The sequence below is a fragment of the Peromyscus maniculatus genome, chromosome 9 (genome assembly GCF_049852395.1).
Source record: "Peromyscus maniculatus bairdii isolate BWxNUB_F1_BW_parent chromosome 9, HU_Pman_BW_mat_3.1, whole genome shotgun sequence".
Lineage (NCBI taxonomy): Eukaryota > Metazoa > Chordata > Mammalia > Rodentia > Cricetidae > Peromyscus > Peromyscus maniculatus.
Window position 1 is genome coordinate 9,577,719 of NC_134860.1, and position 22,471 is coordinate 9,600,189.

A 22,471-nucleotide genomic window follows, 5' to 3' on the forward strand; every position below is an offset into this window, starting at 1 on the left:
GTGTGTGAGTGAGTGTGTGTGTGTGTGTGAGAGAGAGAGAGAGAGAAAGAGAGAGAGTGTGTGCACGTGTGCGTGTACGTGTGTGAGAGAGAGTGTGTGTGTGTGCACGCGTGTGTGAGAGAGAGTGTGCACACCTGTGCGTGTACGTGTGAGAGAGAGTGTGTGTGTGTGTGTGTGTGTGAGAGAGAGAGAGAGAGAGAGAGAGAGAGAGAGAGAGAGAGAGTGTGTGTGTGTGTGTGTGTGTGTGTCTGGGTGAGAGATGAAGAAGCATGAGAGAAGTGTGAGCTAATGGGTGAGTGAAAGAGTGAGTGAGTAAAGAATGAGTGAATAATCTAGAAGAAATAAGTGTATGAGTAAGTGTGAGAGAGAGCTCTGTGAAGGAGCCACTGCTACGTAGAGGAGCTGTGCCTAGGAACTGTGTGACGAGCTGTATGCTGCGAAAGCTATGTAAATGAGATGTGTGGAGACAAGGAAGATGAAGCTATATAGAAAAGAGATGTAGAAGAGAATATATGTAAAAGATGTGTAGCCATGTGAAAACAGATGTAACTATGTACAGAGATGTATAGCCATATGTACATAAAGAAAGACATGTATGTATAGAATGTAACAATGTGGAGTTATGTAGCTGTGTGGAGACAGAGTCAGAGAGCATTCTTAAGATGAAGTAAGAGAGAAGTTAACATCAGAAAGCATGTGTGTTTTCTTGTTTTACCAGTCAGATAGATAGACACTTATTTCTAAATACCCTCAGATAGAAAAAGCCCAGCTCTCCTCGCCTTCAAGGATTTTCTTGCGTTACCCTGGAGGTGGCCTTGGAGCAGGCTCTCCATAAGGCCCCCGGTAGCCCAGGGTCTTGTGAAGACATGAATAGACCTTCTTTATAGTTGCTTGAGTGTGTTCATGTTTCGAAGATCCTCACACCCACACATCCCTCCTCAAATTCAAGTTCCATGTTTGACAAACGCAGTGGTGGACCAAGAATAATATTCCAGTGTGCAGGGATAAGACCATGACAAAGCAGAAATAAGGTCATCATACACAAGTCACCATATACCAGTCGTAAGGCCATGGTGGACTAGGGATAAGACTGCGGTAGACCAGGGATGAGGTCATTATAGACCAGGGCTAAGGCCACAGTGGACCTGGAACCATGTCCTAGAGACTGAGAATGTCACCTATGCAGTAGGCAGGGCACATGCTTAGCACTGAGTCCTAGCAGGGGAGCTGAGTTCCTGGGTGCTTAGATGCCTTTCCACTCCACAGCATTAGCATGAAAAACTACATAGGAAGCACATGAAGCCTAAAGCACCATCTCCAGGCTACTGAAGGATCAAGAGGGGGCACCATTTATGTCACTTGCCCAATACAGAGATTCAGAAGACATTAGAGAGAGGGGAAAAATCACATGAAGAGCAGCAGGTGTGGTGACCAATATGTAGACGTCAGACTGTATGCATCTGGATGGTGGACGTGTGGGGAGTGGAGCAGGCCCAGAAGCTGCACCCCCTGCTCAGCTCTATCTAGTTGTCTCTGGTTTAGAGCAGACTCCTTCCTCTGAACCATAGGTTTTCAGCCCCCACATGAGTTCCTGGGGCCTGTTTCCTCACATTTCTCCCTGCCTTAGTCTCTAAATCCTGAGGCCACCTATCAGTCCAGACTCCAAGCGCAGTAAGTTTCTTCCTCCTCAGAAAAGGCTACATCTCATGAAATGCCTTCAAACTTTGAGAGGCCCCATTCCAGCAGGTCAAAGCTTTCTTGGGCCTCACTCTGACCTTTAATGCATCCTCCACCATCTTCGCAAGACAAAAAGATCCATTGGGACTCTTCTGGACGCCCACTGGGCATGTTCTCCACAGCAAGTCCCTGACACTCCTTGCCTCGAGAGATCATCCATGTAAACAGGCATTCCTGCTTCACAGATCTCTTGACAGTTCTTTTTTTCCCTATCCTTGGGGCCATGACCCAGGTCCTGGGGTTTTTAGGAGTAGAGAACAAGCAGATAGGTCTGCAAGGGCAGCAGCAACCACAGCACTATGGCTGAGAGCTCCCTCCTCAGGTCTGGATGCAGGGAGCTCAGCACAGGGAGTCTCGGGCTGAGGCATGCAGCACCTCCTGCCGCTTTGCCACAAATGGACAGACGAGGAGTAGAGAACTCCATTTTGAAGATAAAGAAAGTGAAGCTCTGGAAAGTTCCATTAAGGATCAAAGTGGCTGAGCTTGCTGGTGGTGAAAGTGGAGAGGTGAGGCGGGGACTCCAGAGGGCTCTATACACAGCCTTGAGTGTATTCTCCACCCATGGCCCCCACACTGACCTGCTTCTCCAGTACCAAGGGGGGCACTAAGCCCCTCCCAGCTCCTACTGCTTACCCGAGACTACAAGCATCAAGCACAGCCAATTCAACGCAACAACCAACACAACCAATTCAAGCGACACTTGCAAAGCACGACTGCTCAGCCAGGATGAGAATCCTCTGGTACCCATGTCTGCTCTGTTCCAGGTTGCTGATACAGGATTCTTTCCCCACGCCACCCCACCCCACCCTCACCACCCTCCACCACCACCCCCTACCCCACCCCCGCCACCCCCACCCGCCCACACCCCCACCTCTCCCTGCAGGTACAGAGACACTAAGTAGGAGCTGGCAGTTTCAGTGCCCGCCCCTACTCCTTGCTGGGATTCAAACACTTCTGTTTGCACATCCTGGGGACCCCTGCTGCTGCAGCCCACACACTGTGACAGCTTCCTGCGGTGTAACAGGGAAGTTAAGGAAGACTGAAGCTTAAGTAAAACCCAGGAAGGGTGAAGTCCCTGCTGCCTGCCCCGCTCTGTGTGGGAAAGACAGTTCCCTCTGTGCTCCAGATTCTGATCTACTCAAATGAGACCGCAAGAAAGCTGCCACTGGACGGTGGATGTGCCTGAGGAAGCCATACAATCTGCAAAAACAAGATTCTCAGACACGGGGAATGTGTCAAGGACTTCTGTTGGCTGCAAGAGGTTGGAACTGGGACTCTTTTGGGTCAGGCCTATAAACTTCAGAGTTTGCCCACTGTCCTGCCCAGGAAGAGTTGACCTCCACCACCACCCTGCTGGTCTTGGACGAATAAGGACACCTGGGTATCTAGAGAGGTTTCCCCAGATGTTGAGAATGGACATTAAATGAGTATTGTGCACAGGGAATACCCAACACAGCAGGTTGTAACCCCAAACATCTCCTGGGATCCCAGCTTGCCTTTCCCACACACACTAGGCTAGACAGCCACTCTGAGGGGGCCTGGCTTCTGGAGATCTTTCTGGATCATCTGGTGAGGCCAAGGTGATCCCTGATTGCAGCAGCCAAAGAGTCCAGTAGAAAGTAGCAACAGAAGAGAAGACAGAAGCTGGATAAGGCAGAAGCAGAGAGATTCACCAGTAAGAAAGGTTTCACACACACTGCTGCCTGGCTGGGAAGATGGAGATAGGGGACCACGGGCCAAGGGATGCAGGCCTTTCCCAGGAAGCTGAGGATGTCTCAGCTGACAGCCATCAAACCTCAGACATACAGAGACATGGGCCAAAGTCTGCCAGCATCTGAATGGTCCTGGAAAGGAATGCATCCCAGAGCCCCCAGAAGGCTCTGCAGCCCTTGTCAGCATCCCTATACTGTGGTGCTCTGCCAGAACCAGAGAGTCCTACAGGGCCGGATTCCTGAGGTAGTAAACGTGCACTGTCTCAAGTCACTAAGTTCATGGCTATTCATTAGCAATGGAAAGCTAATACAAAGCATTGCAGGGCTGAGCATCTTTCATATTTATTATTTGTTGTTTTATTTTTTTATGTATTTATTTTTATTTGTTTAGTTTTATTTTTATTTATTTATTTTCATTTTGTTTTACTTTTTTTATTTCTGAGATAGCGTTTCTCTGTAGCCTGGCTGGCCTGGAACTCGTTCTGTAGAACAGGTTGGCCTCTTTTACTTTATATTATATTTTTAATTTCTCAGGTGCTAGTGTTAGGAGTCTGTGTTGCCACACCCAGCTGCATGGCTCTGGTTCTCCTCTTACCAAAACATTGAGAAGAATCTCTATGCAGGCAGCATGAAGCCAGCTTCCCTTTCCCATGGGGAAAGCAGGGAGAAGCTGGCACTTGGTTTATGCTCCATATGCTCTCTTTACCACCGTATACACTGTGGCGTGTGTAGCAGCATTACTGGCCTCTGACCTCCAAGGGTTGATAGCAAATCCCCTGGCCCCAGTCATGACAAAATATCCCCAGGCATTGGAAAATATCTTGTGGGGAGGAAATTTATCCCTCCCCCAAAATTGCTGCTTTTATATAATCAATCCATTAAGGATGTAAGGCAAAAGATGTTTCTACAGAAAACCTGGGTCTCTTAGCTCTCATCAATTGACTAGGTATTTACCCAATATTCACCTGCCTTTGTGAGCTTGTTAATATATGGATCGATGCCAACTGTTAGCAATTAGTCCTCAGCTATGGGTCATGACGAATATATATACACATATACGTATGTGTATATGTCGGGTCCCTAGGGTCAGGAGAATCAGTAATGACAGAGGCGGGCAAGTAAAGGTAGTTTTGGGCTCAGGAGCAACAGTGGGAGATAATGCAGGAGGCAGCAGAAGAAGCAAAAAGGGACACATCGACTCTCAGGTTCCAGAGCAGGGAGCAGATAAGATTAGCTGCAGAGTCCATAGCAAGGTTCACATAAGCGGAGCGCTCCAGGTCGATAGCCTGTATGGTGACCCAAACCAGTAGCTTGGTACCATGGAAGCCCATAAACATGCTGGGACTGGTGGCTGTGCAGGTGAAATGCCTGCGGAAAGGTTGGCAGCAGCCAGTGTGGCCAGCATTTCAAGCCAGTCCTCTTATCCAACCCTGGGAAAGATCAATCCAGCTTTACAACTCCTTCAAGGAGACTAAGAAATGTGCTACAGTCCCTGAGACCTGCACATGCCCATCCCTGGACGTCTGGATTGTCATCTGTTCCCAGAAACTCAGCCCACTCACTCCGCAGGCCCCAATTAGATGCCCCCTCACCAACTCAGGGGCAGCCTGGACCTGAATCTCAGGCATGCATCTGCTTGCAATACTTACACAGTTTGCTGGGTCCACCTTGTCCCCTCATGTTTGGCTAGAGCATCTCCTTGGCCTACATCCCCAGGGAAGAACCTGGTTTCTGCTCAAGACCTGATGCCCACAAGTTTTTTGCAAAGGGAAGAGAATAGTCTTTATTGGGCACTTCCCATGTGCCCCATTCTCAATTAGTCTCTTCTGCTATCCTGTCTAAGCCTGCCAGAGCTGCATGAAGAGGATGCTAAGAGCGCTACAGGAAAGATGAGAAAGCAGGTCCACAAAGGTGGCCAGTGGAGATTTGAACTTGGGTCTGATTTATTCTAAGACACGTGCTTCATCTTCCGTTCTGTCTTTAGACCCTAACGCTATTGTGCCCCCCATGGCTCTCTGGTATGATTTGGACAAGTGTCCACCAAAGGTTCACACGTCAAGGTTTGTTCCCTAGGGTGACAATATTAGGAGGTGCTATATATCTCTAAGAGGTAAGGCCCAGTGAGAGGTACATATGTTACTGGGGTTGTGCTCATAAAGAGCTTTATGGGATGGCAGCCTGTGTGTCTCTCCCTTCCTTCCCCTCTCCCTCTCTTCCCCTCTCTCTTTCTCCTTTCCTTCTCTTCCTGGCTCCAGATGTCAGCCCATCCTTCCACCATGCTACAGACCTCAACAGAGTTCCAAACCAATAGGGACCTAAACTCTAGAACTCTAGGTCTATAAAACTTTTTATTTTCATAAGTAACCTTTCATAATTATTTCTTTGTAGCAATCTGAAGCTAATACATATTCCTGTGGCCATGCCAGGGACAATAGCTTGGGCTCCCCAAACACTACCCACCAGACCCAAAATTTTTTGCTACCCAGCTCTGGCCTGTCTCCAAGACTTGTGCATACTTCCTCTCCATAAAATCCAAAGGAATGTGCATAGAACCACATACAACTCTTAACTCACTCACCCCTAGGCCTGAGTGATGTCCCAGAGATGCCATGGTATAGAAACAACTTGGACATACTAATAGGCAAGCCAAAATATAGTGTCCCTCCAGGTGTGGGTAGACCTTTCAGGGAAGCCAGATTTTAATGGGAGGCTCAGGAACTGCTACAAGATCCAGGGAAACATTTAGGAAACATTTCATACAATAGTTAGCTTGAGTCTCATATTGTAGATGTTTTGACACAGGGCATATTGGATGCCTGGGAAATTAGAAGCCTGCTCCCTCTGCTCATTGTTTATGTAGTTGGCAGGTGTGAAAGTTATTGGAGCTTCCCTACACCAGCGATAACATCCCAGTCTGTCCTGTCAGACAGTCTTAATGGATTTACCTTTGCTCTGCCCATGTATTACCTTTTCTCCATCAAGAAGCTCTTGCAAAATGACTTGTCTTTCCCGGCATAATTCCAAGAAATCTTCTGAGTGCAGACTTTCATGCAAAGCAGGAAAGAAGGTCAGTTGTGTACAATCCACCCCCACCTCGTCCGGCCTGATCTCAGCTTCCTCGGATGTCAGCTCAACTGCGGTATCGTAAAAACAGACACATTGTCATGGTGTGAGCTACATGATGTTGCAATGGGGAACATGTAGCACATGCCTTTGTCACTGAGAGGAACTGTGAGGCTCTAAAGTAGAAGTGGTCCACGTGCCCTTCCACTGTTTCTGAGAAGGGATACAACCGCCTGACCCTGTGTTATAGTCCGCACACCTGCAAGCGGTGCCCAGTGTGGGTATGCCCAGTCCTAGCCACTCCACAGCTTTCAAATGATGTAAGGCAACATTTTGAAATTCACCCTTACTGATCAATAAAGCATCTTTCTTTAGGTCTGTCTAGGATTTGTTCCTTCTGAACCTCAAATCGTTCTTTCTTCTACGAGCATGCCACTAATATTTCCAAACTACGGAAGCCCTAGCTGCTTCTTTAAAGGAGTTGGGAAAGCCACGGTGCACTGATAAATGAATAATATTGTGTGGCCTGGAGTATGAAAAGTGTCAGTCTCCATCCAGTAAGTGCTCTGGGCTAGACACTGTGGTGGCATTTGTCTATCTAGTCCTATCTCAGCTACAATATCCCCCCCCCTCAGTTTGCAAATGAAAAATCTGAATAAGGCTCAGGACTTTGCCCAAGATCATATGGCTACTGAATTAGAGGGGATGTGAAGCGGGTCTCTTCTGCACCGGTATGGTTAGCATCAGTGTTCACAAAGGGACCAAATTGCTTTTGGTATCTTTTCTGTATATATGTGTATATATGATTTTTAACAAAATAATGTTGTTGCACTTAAAAAGTTCATTTAAGATTATGTCATAAGTACTTTTCCAATCGATTTTAAAGTTTTTTTCAATAATGTAAATGGTATTGAAGTATTACATTGTGTGGCTATTTCATAATCAACAAATATCTTTCCTGCTGCTCTAGAGACATGATGGCTTCTATATCTGTACCACCAGGAAAATGTTGTTTTGTAGTCATTCCTGTTCATGTCTAGATTTGTCTGCCAAGAGCCAGGACATCTGGATCTAAGCTAAGCAGGTAACAGCATGGATGTCCTCATCTTACTCCTTCTCTGCTCACTTGCCCCAAATGTGTTCCTGCCTAGAGCAGGCATATTGCTCACGACTGCAAAGCTATGAGCCATTTACTTTGTGCCAAAGCTCAGCTCTTTGACCACCTCCCCACTTGGGAATCTCACGGGTGGAAAAAGAAAAATGCCCGCTGTTCCCAGAGCCAGTCCTTTGTCCCCTGCACAGAGCATATCCTTGTAGGGACTGGTGACCAAGAAGGTCCTTACTATGTTTTTTGTCTTATTCTAAGACACCTTATTATCCTTCTACATGTTTTGACCACATACTAAACATGTATTTGAATTGCTCTAGGGCACTTTTAAAGTCTACTCAATATAGCAAACTAATGAGACACTCATAGTTACTATTCTAAGCTTACTAAAAATTCTGCCACTCACAGAGGTCTGGGTCTGGAATAAATCCCCTTCATTCAGAAACACAGCACTGGAGAGCTTGTGTGCAGACTGCTCTGGTTCCTCAGCAGTTTCTCTCCCCACAGACCCACACATATAGTAATATCTTTAGTGAGATATTAAATGAAATCAGCAATATGTTTTTGATTATTGAAAAGAAAAAAATATTATTTATTATTTAATTATTGAAGAGAAAGAGATAAATTTATAAACTCAATACCTTGGTTTTCAGCATTTATCTGAGAAACAGCACCCTTTCTGTCTTGGTTCTCCTGAAATAAGACCAGAGAGAAGAGAAAATAAACTCCAGACATTGTTTGTACCCCTCTCCCTTTCCACAAATTTACAGATAGACATGAGCATGTGCAATTCCCCCAAGTTACTTTACACTCAGGTACAAAAGGGAGAATATGCTAAATCCTAAAGGATCATGTAAAATGCAAGTGTTTGCTGTTTCTGAGTGAGAGCAGGGACTGTGTCTTCCGTTAAGTAGGATTTATACAGTGGTTACCAGGACTAGACAGCATGCTGGATGTCTGCATGTGGGTCACCCTGAAGGGAGTTGGGCTGGACAGCCACAGGGACCAATGACCAGGTTACAGAGCCAAGTTCTGGCATTGTCACCCACACAGTCAACAAGAAACCTTTTCCCCTGCCTCCAAATCCTAAATAAAAACATTTTGAGGAAAAAAAAATGCAGCATGCCACCAGTCATTGATGACAGCTAAAAGTACAAACATCTACTGAATAAATTAAATATAATTTTCTCATAAGTGTTCTGGAGGGGGGCTTAGCATGGGTAGAGATGCTAGGGTAACAGACTGGAGAACAAAACTAATGCCATATCCTGGGACAGATGAAGGGGGAAATACTCAGCACCCCAGTGTTTCAGGGGCTGCCTTTCAAACTATTTTAAATTAGGGATGCTTGATGAGGATATGAAAAACTGTTGCCAGTTGTTTTTTTTTCTTTTCTTTCTTTATCCATTCTAAAATAAAGCCAATGACTTCTCTTCCTTAAAACACAAAAATGCGTATCTGATGACCTAGCTACATGAGCTTCAGGAGAGCCAACTCCCAGAGGCTGCCAGATTCCTCCGTTTGGAAGCCAATACAGCCTGGGTCTACTGGGTCTAAATGGGTCACGATTTGAGCTTGCAGAACTGCTGAGTTTGGGAGATTTTTCACTGTAAAACTTATTACAGGATTTGTTTGAGCAATAACTAGTCCCCAGAAGTGCAGATACAAAGTGTTCAATGACAAAAGACTCGTGTGAGCACACAGTGGCCATCGCCAGGGGGGCATTCCCCTGGATTTCTGTGGGTTGCATTGTGTTAATGGATTAGGGTTTAATAAGAATGACCAATTCACACATTCACCACCCACTCATTCTACCCATTCATTCAGGTTCTGGGGAAGGATAGTACCTCCTTTTCCCCTTCTAAATGACTTTAAGTTTAAGCTTGAGGACTCTGTTGAACTTATCTAGTTATACTCTGTCTTGGTTTAAAAAAAAAAAAAATAACAAAACCAAAACAAACAAAAAGACAGGAAGGCCACATGGCCACTTCCCTGTACACTTCCCACCGCACCCAATGCCTACCTTACACCCTCCTTGGTTCAGGGCCTCCCATGAAAACAAGCTTCTGATGCGTTTCCTCATTCGAGCTGGTCCTTCCCTCCTGTCCAGTTCCCACTGGGAGCAGGGTGTGGACTTTGTCACTGGGCCCCACAATCCCAGCTCCCCAAAGAGCTGTTCCCGAATCCTGGCCCAGGCCACGGCTGCCTTGATGCTGCTACTTTTCCGCCTCTGGGAAGCAGAGAAACAACACCACACTTAGATACATGCCCCTTGCAGTCCCGCCCCAAAGCTCCTGTGTTGGTTATGGGACAGAGATGGCCGTCTAGGTAGCCCTCAGGGTTATATAGCATCCTCTCTGGAGCCAGGCCCAGGAGGAGGAAATTCTTTGTCGGCTTGGAGATCCTTCAGCATCAGGAGGGAAGAAACCTAGGCGGCCTTCGGCCTTCCGAGCCACTACTCTAGTCTGTTGCTGGGATTGTGCAGGTAGCAGCCAGTCCTGAGGACATGGATTTTTCCATGGCCCCTGACTTCTGAAATAACGCTTGCTCCTCTGGGAGACCCAGACTGGTGCAGCAGAGTGGAGGCTGACACTCCTGTGATGACTGATGATTTGAGAAAGTCATTCTCGTCTCTGGACTTCAGAATCCACGGTGATGAAATGAAAGGCTGGGTGTGGGAGGACCTTCCATCCTAAGGCCATCCCACGCTTGAATATGGAAGGGTACTAGAACAGTCCAAGAAATGAAAACTCGGGTGTACATGCAAATAACATGACATTCGTGAAATCTTCAGCTTGTGTGCGAGGTTTTCACTTCCCCACTTTAGGCCTTTTTAAAAGCACATTGTCGCCCACACTGTTTTTGTAGGCCATATTCGGGTTTCATACCACCCCTACCAAAGACACATTTTAGTCTAATTTGAACAGCAGGGTTAACTCCATATGAACTTTTGTAGTTATTCAAATATTTGGTGGCATTTGTCCTAAATTTTAATTTTTCACAAAATGGACTGGTAAATACAGTAATGGAAGCAACAGATGTTTCAAAAACAACATAAATAGAAGGAAATGTGCACATGTGTTAGGCCAAGTTCTTGGCATGGTGCTCTCTGAAGCCCAGGCAGAGGAAGCAGCTTTGGCCCTTCCACCTCCACAGGGCATTCTGTCCCTGGGCAGGGACAGCCCTGCAGACATGTGGCTTGACACTGATCAAACTACAGAGTGACCTTGTTCCAGGATGAGGCTCAGTGAGCAGAGGGAGCTCACCCTAGACTCACCCTTTCATCCATGTGCCCTTGGGCTTCAAACTCACCAGCCATTTCACACATGTGTGCTCTTATGAATGTGTGAAAGAGAAATAATGAATGAAAGAAAGAAAAGCAGAAACAGAAAGAAAGAGAGAGGGGGAGGGAGAGAGAAAGAGATGGAGAGGAAGAGGGAGAGAGAGGGAGGGGAGGGGAGGGAAGGAAGAGGGAGAGAGAGAGAGAGAGAGAGAGAGAGGGAGGGAGGGAGGGAGGGAGGGAGGGAGGGAGGGAGGAAGGAAGGAAGGAAGGAAGAAAGAAAGAAAGAAAGAAAGAAAGAAAGAAAGAAAGAAAGAAAGAAAGAAAGAAAGAAAGAAAGAAAGAAAGAGATGGTAAAGAGTGAGAGGTTCAAGAGAGGCAGGAGAGAAGGAAAGAGGGATGGTGGAAGGGGAGAAGGGAGGGAGGGAGATGCTGACCATGTGGATTTGGCTCTCCTTGAAGCCTGCCTTTCTCCTGAGTTTTTCATCATTTTATCAGTTGCATTAGCCTGATGCTCTGCCCCCTGCTCCTGAAAAAGCTGTGCAGAGACTTAGAGACTGAGGAGAAGTGAAACAGCCCATGGGTCCCTAAGGGGCCCAAAGGAGAGCACATCTCTCACATAGGAAAGGCAAGAAAGAGCATTTGGGGTGACTGGCATCTTGCAAAGAGTTTTTGGCAGCAAGGCAGGCTGAGGCATGTCTGTCCATCATGGCAAGGCCCTGGCATGGGAACAGCAGTGTCTAGGCACAGAACAGAAAGAACAAGAGCAACATCTGCAGAGAAGACAACGGACAGAGCTTGGACAAAGCAGAGGAACGAGTGAACAAGTCAGAGGGGACGGAGGGATGCTGGCAGAACTTCTGCAGCGGCAGAGATGTGGCAGGGCAGTATCTGTCGGATATGACAGTGCCGGGAGGACCTCCAGGGCACCGGGTGGAATGATCAGGAACACCCTGGGCTCCCTCCATCTCTGGGGACCTCTAAGTGGCAGGTAAAGTGAATGCTGGAGACATCTTCAGTTATGGCAGCTTGTTATTGGCAGCTCTGCAGTGGGGCCCCTGACTTCCCTGTCACCTCCTTGGGAAAGGGTCTCCTTGGGTTCACTTAGCACAGTGGTTCTCAACCTTCCTAATGTTGCAATCCTTTAATACAGTTCCTCATGTTGTGGTGACCCCAACCATAAAATTATTTTAGTTGCTACCTCATAACTGTAATTTTGCTGCTGTTATGAATTGTAATGTAAATATCTGATATACAGGATACCTGATATGTTATCCCAAGGAGGCCGAGACCTATAGGTTGAGAACCATGGAGTTAGCGGAAGCCGACCTTGAGTAGCCATCAGATTTTAAAATGCTAACTTCTGTCAGTGTTTGAGCTTGTCCCAGGAGTGATGGCATGTGCTTTTAATCCCAACACTTGGGAAGTACAGGTAGGCGGATCTCTCTGAGATTAACGTGGTCTACTGTGGTCTACATAGGGAGTTCCAGGCCAGGCAGGGCTCCATAGCAAGCAAGACTCTGTCTCAAAACAAACAGACTAAACTTTGAGCTTGACTTTTGTGGACGTGATGTGTGTTAGAAAGTATGCTGGCCCTCAGAAAAGTGGGGTGAGTGCTCCAGACCCCATTATCTCCACCAGACAGTGATTACATCTGCATTCCTCTGAAACATTTTAAATATTTAAAGACTTGGAAACACAAAATACCTTCAAAAACGCTGATTTTTCTAAAATAAATAAAAAACTACCAGTAGTAAATCACACAAATTGTTCAAGTATTTCTGAACCCTAGTCAGGTCCCACTTATGAAACCAAGCCAGGCTGGCATTTCAGGAGACTGGTGCCTCCTTTCTCAGCTGGAACCTCTGTTGAGGCCTGGCCCTACTGACAGGGACTTTTGATTTTGCAGAGTCAGCCGGAACTTAGAAAGTGCAGATGTCAGCTCTCTCCTAGGCAGAAATTAGTAGACCAGGTTCTCGAAACAAAAATGTAAGGCTCTTGGTGAGATGCTGATAACATATATAAATCTTCTGCCTCAAAATGGCCTAAGTGTAAAGTGGATTTCCCTAAAAAAGAATGCAATGTAAACTCATCTATTTTCCCCTTCAGTGACAACTGACTGCGTTAGCAGCATTGCTCACTCCAGACAAAAATCAGTGAGTCCGTTCGGAGGATGAACTGATGTGCAAGGGCCTGTCCCACAGCCACAGACAGTACGCAAATATGTCAGCAAGGCACCCTCAAGCTTTGTAATGCAGTCTACAGTGTTGGAGCCAGGTAAGTGCTCACAACAAAATCTTAGTCCAAGGCTTCATACCAGACATTCTGGCTGATCCCCGTGACAGCTGCCAGGAGCCCACTTCAAACCTTGTGTCTCCCACCTGCAGGGTCTGATGTCCCAGGAAGCTGTGCTGATAGACTGGCTCCCAGCACCAGGCCACCACGTCTCAACCTTTGGGACTCCTCCGCCCCAACACCTTCATGTGTGTGCGCTAATGATTTCTTTCACTCACTGTACTCTCACAGTAGAACCTTCCAATTTGAGCCTTGTCACCCTGTCCTGGAGATTCTTCTTCACCCGTGGCCTCACTACTGAGTTCGAAACACCTTCAAGGCAGAGTGACAGCATCATAGATGCTGCACTTTCAACACAGGGCATAGGCTTTGGCACAGACATGTTCCTCTGTAAATGAGAGATTGCTAAGTTTTGACACGGAGTGCCGGGTTGTGTTGTAGAATGAGTGCTCATTTAAGATCCTGGCTTTAATATCAACTAAACCCCAACTCCTCAGCCATTATGCAGTCATACGTGGAATATCTGTTGTTCACCGGTCACAAACTAAGGACATAAACTTGCTTCTTCCATCTTCATGGTTAGAAAATAGCTATGGAAGGGAAGGGGTTAAAACAGCGAGAGTGCTTTGCTTGACTGTGCAGAAATCACACCTGCATGGGCGCTTTAAATGTCAAAGCCCTCCCTTATTGGTGACAGCTCTCTACGTTTAGAACCAAAACCTCAATGTGACAGGAACCTTCTGTGTTTGGGCCCAGCTTCAGCTTCACACTGTGTCTCCCATCCTGGGTCCTTCCAACCACTTTTCCCAGCAAATCAGCGGCATCCACCTCCTTCCTCCCTCAGAACCCTCGCACACATTCTCTCCCTGTTTCCTAAAATATTTCGGCCCATGCCGTTCTCTACAGATCTCAGCTTAAATGCTCCGTTCCTCAGATAAGGCATCCGAGTAGCCCAGATTAGATTTCTTCCTTGGTTAAAATCTTTTATCTCCTTGCTAAATCCCCACTATAAGTCACAAATAGCTACTGAGTTGTGAAGTTATTTAATGTGAATCTCCCCCTTATAGTGAAGCCATCCAAACATGAGACCCAGTTCAGTGTTTCATAACAGCACCTGCAGCTCCCAGCAGGGTCTGAGGTGCGCTGGGCTCTCAATGTCCACCTACTGCATGGTTAGTGAGCAGAAGAGTGAACAGTGACAGGTACCAGCCCCTCTGCTGCTGAGCTGTGGGTGCTGGACCCACTGTGCAAGCCAAAAAAGCTGGACCCGTCATTGGCAATCAATTGCTGGCTGTTGCACTCTAAAACTTAAAACAAAGGCCCTCTGATTCTCTCTTCTTTCGCTTTCTCTCTTGATTCAAGGTAGCTCCAAGTATACTCCGTAGTGAAGAGGCATGCTTGGTTTCTTACCTGCACAAAGTCTCTGTAGAGAGACGCATACAGCTCCTGTCCTTTTCTTCTGTAATTCTCTATACAGGACACAAAATCCTAGAGGAGAAAGGGAGCCACAGCTTAGTGATGCTTGGGAGACTGAGATGCATGCCTCCGCTCTGACCAATTGCTACAGGAAATGATGGTTAAGGGTCTGCTGGCAAAACCAGTCACAATCTTGTGAATAGTGATTTCGCCTACGTTGATCCACTAACACAACATATTCACACGCACACATGTGTGTCGCTTTCTTTTCTGACTGTGATAGGCTCAGCCTTCCTCTTTAGAAAAATTACCAAAATGCTGGCTTTGAGTAATCTGCTCTACAGCAGACAGTACAGTGTTAGCCAAGAGAGATAAGACTTGATCCACAGTCCTGGAAAGAAAGAAAGCTCGCCAAGGTGTACCTAATATTAATGCCTTTGCTTTTTGCTTTGAGACACTTGCACGTTTTTAAACGGAACAGGGTTGGGCCACTAAGCAGAAAGTAGCCTCTAAATAGCTGACCTCAGTGGGGCTTATGGCTGAATTGGTGGGCTGGAGAGTTAATCTCCAAGTCCACCAAGGTATTCAGACCACAGAGAAGGTCCTGGAAACCGGGCAGTGAGGGGAATTACACACAGCATTCTGCATCCATGACCTCTTTCAGCGGCTGATAACCGAGAAGCTGGATGAGACGGAGAAGCTGAGTAGAGGCTCCTGCAGCCTCAGTTTGGAGACACACGGAGGATGAAGACTTAAAGGTGGGATTTCTGTTGAGTTTCCTTCCTCAAACCCACTGGCTTACTAGTCCGTGTGTTAAAATGGCAAGTCTACATAAAGCGTTTCCAAATACAACCGATGTCTGTTTCAAGGACAGGTGGTTATACAGTGAGCATGCTTGTGAGCTGACCTAGTGACTTCTGCCACAGAATAGCGTTGTTTTTATTTGAAAGAATGACTGATGGGCAAAACCATAATTATTAACATTGAGTATTTGGCAGATATTCTCTTGAAAATGAGCCAACCAAACAAGCCATTTCCAACGAAACAAGTGGCAGCATGTGTTGCCAAACATGATGAAAATTGAGACTTTAAGCACTAGGATGCTGGGAAACTCATCTCTGTTCCCATGAATGTGCCAGTTTCCCACCAGCCACAGGCTTTCCTGAGACGGGTGAAGACTCAAACATGCCTTTTCTATACTGTGTGTCTTAGAGTTTTTAATTGCTGTGACAAAACGCCCTGACTAAAATCAAACTGGAGAGGAAAGGGTCTATTTCACCTTAGAACTCTTAGGTCCCACCCCATCACCGAGGGAAATCAGGGCAGGAACTCAAGACAAGGCTGGAGGCAGGGACTCCAGCAGAGACCGTGGATGAGTGCTGTTTGCTGGCTGGCTTCCTCTTGGCTTCCACACTCTGCTTTCTTCTAGCACCCAGAAAACCTATCCTGAAGTGACACTGACCACAGTGAGCTAGGCCCTCCCATATTAATCATTAATCAAGAAAATACACAGATTTACTTACAGACAAATATCATGGAGGTACTTTTCCTTAATAGTCTAAATCTGGGTGTGGTGATATATTGTGTCCCCCAATATATTGTGCACCCTAATAAAGCTTATCTGAGGGTCAGAAGAAAAAGCCGGCCACTATAGTAAACATAGAAGTCAGGCAATGGTAACACAGCACAAGCCTTTAATCCTAGCATTTGGGAGGCAGATATCCATCCAGATCTCTGTGAGTTCAAGGCCACACTGGGAACAGAGCCAGGCATCGTGGCACATGCCTTTAATTCCAATACAAGTTAACCATCGAGGTCTGGAGGTCTGTACAAACAGTCAGGAAGTGACGGAGCTGGGCAGAAAGAGGAAGTAATGTAGCTGGGTGGAGAGAGGAAGTGAGATGGCAGGGACAGAAAGGCATATAGGCATGGGTATACAGGAAGTAGGTTTCTTTGGAAGCTGAGGAGTTGGAGGTGAGGTTGGCTGTGGCTTGTCCTGTTCCCTGATCTCTCAGCTTTTACCCCACTATCTGGTTCCGGGTTTTTATTAATAAGACTGTTTAGCAATTCATTGTACATCGAGGTTTTGTTTATTCCAGAGCCAGCATTGTTGAACAGTGTACTTTCTATGTTTCTGATTGTAACAAAACATTTTCCTCAGTGTTCCATTGTAAACATTCTCTTGTAAAAAAAAATCCCTTTTTGTACCAAGGTTTCAACCTGGACCTATCTTCCTTCCTTCCTTCCTTCCTTCCTTCCTTCCTTCCTTCCTTCCTTCCTTCCTTCCTTCCTTCCTTCCTCTCTTTCTTCCATTCTTCTCTTTTTTTAAATTTTTCCTTTTATTGAAAATTGATTTTTTTCCTCACTTCATACATCTTGATTATGGTTTCCTCTTCCTCCACTCCTGGTTCCTCCCCACCTCCCCTCCCATCCAGATCCACCCCCTTTCTCTCTCATATGGAAACAAAGAGGCTTCTAAGGGAAATAATAAAATAAGATAAAACAAAAACTAACACATTGGAATTAGACAAAATGATCAAACAGAAGGAAAAGAGGCCCAAAGAAGGCACAAGAAACAAAGGCCCACTCATTGTCGCACCCAGGAGTCAGATAAAAACACAAAACTGGAAGGCGTAATGTATACGCCAAGGACCCGGTACCGACCCAGCAGGTCCTGGGCTTTGTGCTTCAATCTCTGGGAGTTCATATGAGAAACCCTGTCTTGAACACACTACCCCCCAAATAAAAACATTGCTGCTTATTGTGTCTTGGTGTCTACCAAAGAATACTGCCTCCCTCTCCTAAAAAGTTACTAAATTGTTTCCTACTACACAGTTGTGGGAGGTCGGATCTCCTTCAGGAATGTCAACAAGAATAACAAGCCACTGAACAGACTCAAGAAAGAAACATGTTTTGAGGAACCAGTCTTTCACCAAGTCCTCCAGGCAGTAAAGATATTTATTAAAATATAAAATAACGAGTTTCCTCATGATCTTTTTGTTTTAAAAATTATAATTATTCACTTAAGATGCCTTTGATGTTTACAGATAGTATGTTTCCTGTGGTATTTCAAATGAATTAATAAACGTTCTGTTTCTAAATTCTGTTTTAGTTTCCTTTATAATAAATGCCAATGTACTTATGGCCTACATAAACAAAGCTTTTTTATTTGACTTTTCAATAATTTTTAAGAAAGTAAAGCATTCCTGAGACCAAGTCTTGAGAATTCCCTTCACTACAGAGAAAATTAATTGCTGCTGCATACAATGACATCATTAAAGCTTACAGACATAATTTAAGCAAAAGAAACAGAAAAATATATTTATATAAAATTTAAAATATGGGAAAATAGCACATGGTATTCAGTCTCAGGAGAGAAACAATTTAGGGCAGAGTGGCTTCTGGCCAGAATGGGTCCTGGGTGAGTGTGTCCTGGGTGTGTCCTGGATGAGTGTGTCCTGGGTGAGTGTGTCCTTGGTGAGTGTGTCCTGGGTGAGTATGTCCTGAATGAGTGTGTCCTGGGTGAGTGTGTCCTGGGTGAGTGTGTCCTGGGTGAGTGTGTCCTGGGTGAGTGTGTCCTGGGTGAGTGTGTCCTGGGTGAGTGTGTCCTGGGTGAGTGTGTCCTGGGTGAGTGTGTCCTGGGTGAGTGTGTCCTGGGTGAGTGTGTCCTGGGTGAGTGTGTTCTGGGTGAGTGTGTCCTGGATGAGTGTGTCCTGGGTGAGTGTGTCCTGGGTGAGTGTGTTCTGGGTGAGTGTGTCCTGGGTGAGTGTGTCCTGGGTGAGTGTGTCCTGGGTGAGTGTGTTCTGGGTGAGTGTGTCCTGGGTGAGTGTGTCCTGGGTGAGTGTGTCCTGGGTGAGTGTGTCCCGAGTGCTGCTAATTTGTGCTTTTGATCTGGGTTGCAACCACGTGTTCTCTTGGTGACAATATTTATTCTACATACTTATCACTTGAACATTTTCCCTGTATATTATGTTTCAATAAAATAGAAAAGTGTTTATTGGCAAAGTATGAAAACAACATAATTTTTAAAATCCAGTTACTGTTCTAGGGTAATGAGTGTAGGGTGTTTTCTTATTTTTTTAAACTTTGTTTGCAAAAATTTCTTCAATATTTCTGTTATATGTTCGTACACATTTGTAAGTGAGGCAAAGCTTATGAGCAATAAAAGAGGCAGAAGTGGTGAATGACTGACAGCGGCTGCTTCTAAGGCAAGAGCCCAGACTTCTTCCAAACATGATGCTTTGGAAACGAACTAGGAAGGGTGCACTCTTGGGACCTTTGCGATAAAGCCGATGCCTTCTGACAGCAACTGTGCCACCTGTCAAAAAGAGTGGGCACCTTGTCTGACCCTGTCTGACTGCCTCCCCCCCCCGGGGGGGGGGGGAGCCTTACAAATGGCCCCAGGCAGACTCACTTCAGCAAGAAGACAGGAACGGCTTTACAGCTGGTCTCATGTTGCAGAGTGTGAGTGTGGGGGTAGAAAGCAGGACAAATTAACAGGAAAGAATTAAGACACTTTGGTTCTCGGCCTTTGGCAGCCAATCACATGAACAAATCAGTCTTTCTAAAACTGAATCTACCATGTATAACCCAGTTACTTGCATCTCCCTGGTCTATCAGCTAAGGTGTTATGAAGCTGAAATGGGACCGTGGAGTGGAAATACTTTGTAAACTGTCACCCAAAGAAAATGTTTGGGTGTAAAATACTAGAATTGTGAATAAGTTCAATTGGGGAAAAAAATTGCTACTCTATTCAAAGGAACACTCATGGGAAAGTCTGGCATTTGTCTGTAGCTGCCTTTATCCTTAAAAACAAAATAAAACAAAACAAACAAACAAAAAACCCTGCTGTAACCAGGGCTATTTATATTCCTGCAGACATTCCACTTCAGTTAATTTGCTCTCTATTGTTAAACACAGCAAGCATTCACTAAGCGTCTTCTAATTTTCTACTGGCTCTGTAGTGTACAGGTGAACTTCACGTCTGGTTTGTACCGGGAAAGATAAAGCCTTACAGGCTGGCCAGTGTGGCGTCACAGGTGATGTCCCAGACACATGGAGGAGAGAAACACCTGAACCAATGTCCAGACAAGGCTCTCTGGATATTGCTTCCTCTCAATCTTGCCAGAGATTTTTTTTTTTTTTTTTTTTTTTTTTTTTTTTTTTTGGTTTTTCGAGACAGGGTTTCTCTGTGTAGCTTTGCGCCTTCCCTGGAGCTCACTTGGTAGCCCAGGCTGGCCTCTAACTCACAGAGATCCGCCTGGCTCTGCCTCCCGAGTGCTGGGATTAAAGGCGTGCGCCACCACCGCCCGGCTTTTCATTTTTTTTTTTTCAGAGAGATTTTAAATAAAAATCTGGTTTAATTCAGTTTTTCCCCCCTCATTTTTAGCATTTTTTGATTTAATGCTTTTTGTGGTCACCTGGGCAGCAATTTTAGGATGAATTTGGTGAAGGTAAGACCGAACAGAGGGAATTCCTTGAGGCTACTCTCATGGCACCGCGGGGGTGGGGGGGTGGGGGGAGCATCCACAAGACACAGAAGCAACAAGTTGAAGGCCCATCACAAACGTTGGTAAGAACTGCTGACTGCAAGAGAGGGTGAGGATAACTTTAACATCTCTGGTTTGCTACCCTTGTGAATTCAATCTGATAAGTCAAGAAAAAATAGAAGAGATTAAAAAAACAAGAAAGAAAGAACACAATTGATTGTATGATAAAAAGACAGCTGGGTCTTCCCAGAGGAAAACAAGACAATGAGTCAAGGTCCATATGTATCTGTGAGTTATTAACAGCAAGTGTAGTAAGCCACCATACAAGATCCCCCAGAAGAACAATTACAGAAGTGGGTGGCTGATGGGACAAGGCCAGAAACCTCGAGGACTCTAGCAAGGTTCAGGCCAAAGGCTCTGACAGTTGAAAGGGAACCAAAAGGAGACACTTCATTAAAACTAAGGGTTCAAGCTCAACAAATGCACAGAAGACAAGCCGTGAGACAAGGCCAGGAAGGGGACATGATCCACCCCTAGAAAATGGGCTACAAAAGTCATTTCAGAAGAATGATTCCATGGCTGTAGCTCAAATGGTGGCTGAACAGAAAAATGCAGGGATGATAAATGTGAACAACTCATTTCAGAAGCTTGACTCTGCAAGACAAAGGAAATGGAGATGGGGACAAGGCAACAGGCTCTAAGTCGAGGTGAGACAGACAGACAGACAGACTCCAGCATCCTAGGATTCAACCAAATGAAGAACAAAATTTTAAGTCCACATTCTTATAATATATAGCACTGTATAATCAGGTCTGTCTGCAATGATCTGCCCATTCCGAATATAGGGGATGTTTTCCTTGTCTTCACTTCTTAAATAGTGCAGTGTAACAACCATGGACACAGCCCAGATAATGCAACAGGTGTTATTAGTCAGTTAAAGATGGTTGGAAGTGCACGGAGGGTCATAGGATAGGTGCAAGTAACTGTTACACCACTTTCTATAACACAGGAGCATCATCAGTAGAGGATCCTGTAGTCAGTCCAAAACATGTACCCAGGGCTGGCTGCTAGTAGATGGAAAGGAACATGGCCATAGAATGGACAAGCCAAAAAGCAAAGGAGAGAGAAAGGTCCCTGGTGGCACAGGATGTGGTGATGGCAAAGAGAAGCCCCTTCTTCTTGGACCCAGAGGGAAGGAGTGCAGATGGATGCATACATGGATTAGATGTTTGGGGTACCTGGAGAATGAGGGAGTTTGCACCTGCTCATTTCCATCTCCAGTGCACAGAAGGAAAATATGATGGCTCTGCTTTCTCCCTGAGAGTTGAGCAAGAGTCTTAAGCAGAATGACAAATGGCAAGGGACCAACCGGGAGCACATCAGCGATTTATCTAAGAGCATGGAGAATCCAAATGCTGTACTAACCTCTCTACATTATACCCAGTGAACTGATGGGCACGTAGCACTTTGCAGCTGATAAAAGGGCCTGCATGGGCATAGCAATCTAATATTCAGCTTCCTATAAGCCTGTGTTGTTATTCTTCCCATTAGCTGAATCAGACACTGAGGTAAAGTGAGGATCAGAGACGGTAGGCAGAATGGGAAAGTAAGATGAATCTGAACTCTGTTACCACAAACATCTCCCCCATCTACATCTCCATCTGGGCGTGTCTCTCCAATCTAAACCAACCTTAAGTGCCTGTGACCTCAGAGTCTTTCTGCACCCTGGGAAGTTGTTATCCACAGGATGCAGGAACAAGAGTAAAGAGAATCGGGTCAATTCAAGGGCAGAGGCCCATCTGCCCGGACAACAGTGAGTGAGACACATTGATTAGGGACAAATTCACAGCAGAGTTTTGTGTCACTTATTTGAACTGAATAGCCTTTGCTTAGCAACTGCCAGTCTGTTAAAGAACTTGAGAGCCCCTGAAGCAGAACAAAGGGCCTCCAAAGGCTGCTTGAGCCTTAAAGGGGGACAGAGCAGGTACCCAGGGCCCTGCTTTCTCAGTGTCTCCTTAGGAAAGCAAGGGCTCCAGGATACAGGCCTGATCTGGAGATGGAGAATGGATTACATCCCACCTAGAAATCATTTTTAAGCCACTGACCACAGCCTGATGATGCCACTTTGTCCGGAGGACCCCTGGGGCTGCCCAGTTGCTGGTGACACTATTGTCCAAATGGGAAGCACGCGCTCTCCACGGCTAAGAGTCATTATTCTGGCTTGTGCCAAGGGTCATTAGTCCTGTAATCACAGTTGTGTGGCCTCACAAAGAAAAAGGCCACTAGCAGAGGGCAGAAGCTCAGACTCTACTTAGAAGCTTGGTGCAGAGCTACTGTTATGGGTCCTGGCTTCTGCAGCTGAGTACCGGGC

The 22,471-nt window shown here is 45.9% G+C and overlaps 1 protein-coding gene across 3 annotated transcripts in view; it reads right to left on the bottom strand.

Moving 5' to 3' along the window:
- Window positions 1–22,471, bottom strand: part of Wdfy4 (WDFY family member 4) — a 254,176-nt gene that overhangs the window by 88,528 nt on the left and 143,177 nt on the right. For all 3 annotated transcript variants that reach the window (XM_006976744.4, XM_076544367.1, XM_076544368.1), the window contains 4 exons: window positions 14,606–14,683; window positions 9,644–9,850; window positions 8,262–8,313; window positions 6,417–6,583 (listed from right to left, as the gene is read on the bottom strand). In XM_006976744.4, the coding sequence (XP_006976806.1) occupies window positions 6,417–6,583; window positions 8,262–8,313; window positions 9,644–9,850; window positions 14,606–14,683 (504 nt within the window). The remainder of the gene's footprint in view (window positions 1–6,416; window positions 6,584–8,261; window positions 8,314–9,643; window positions 9,851–14,605; window positions 14,684–22,471) is intronic.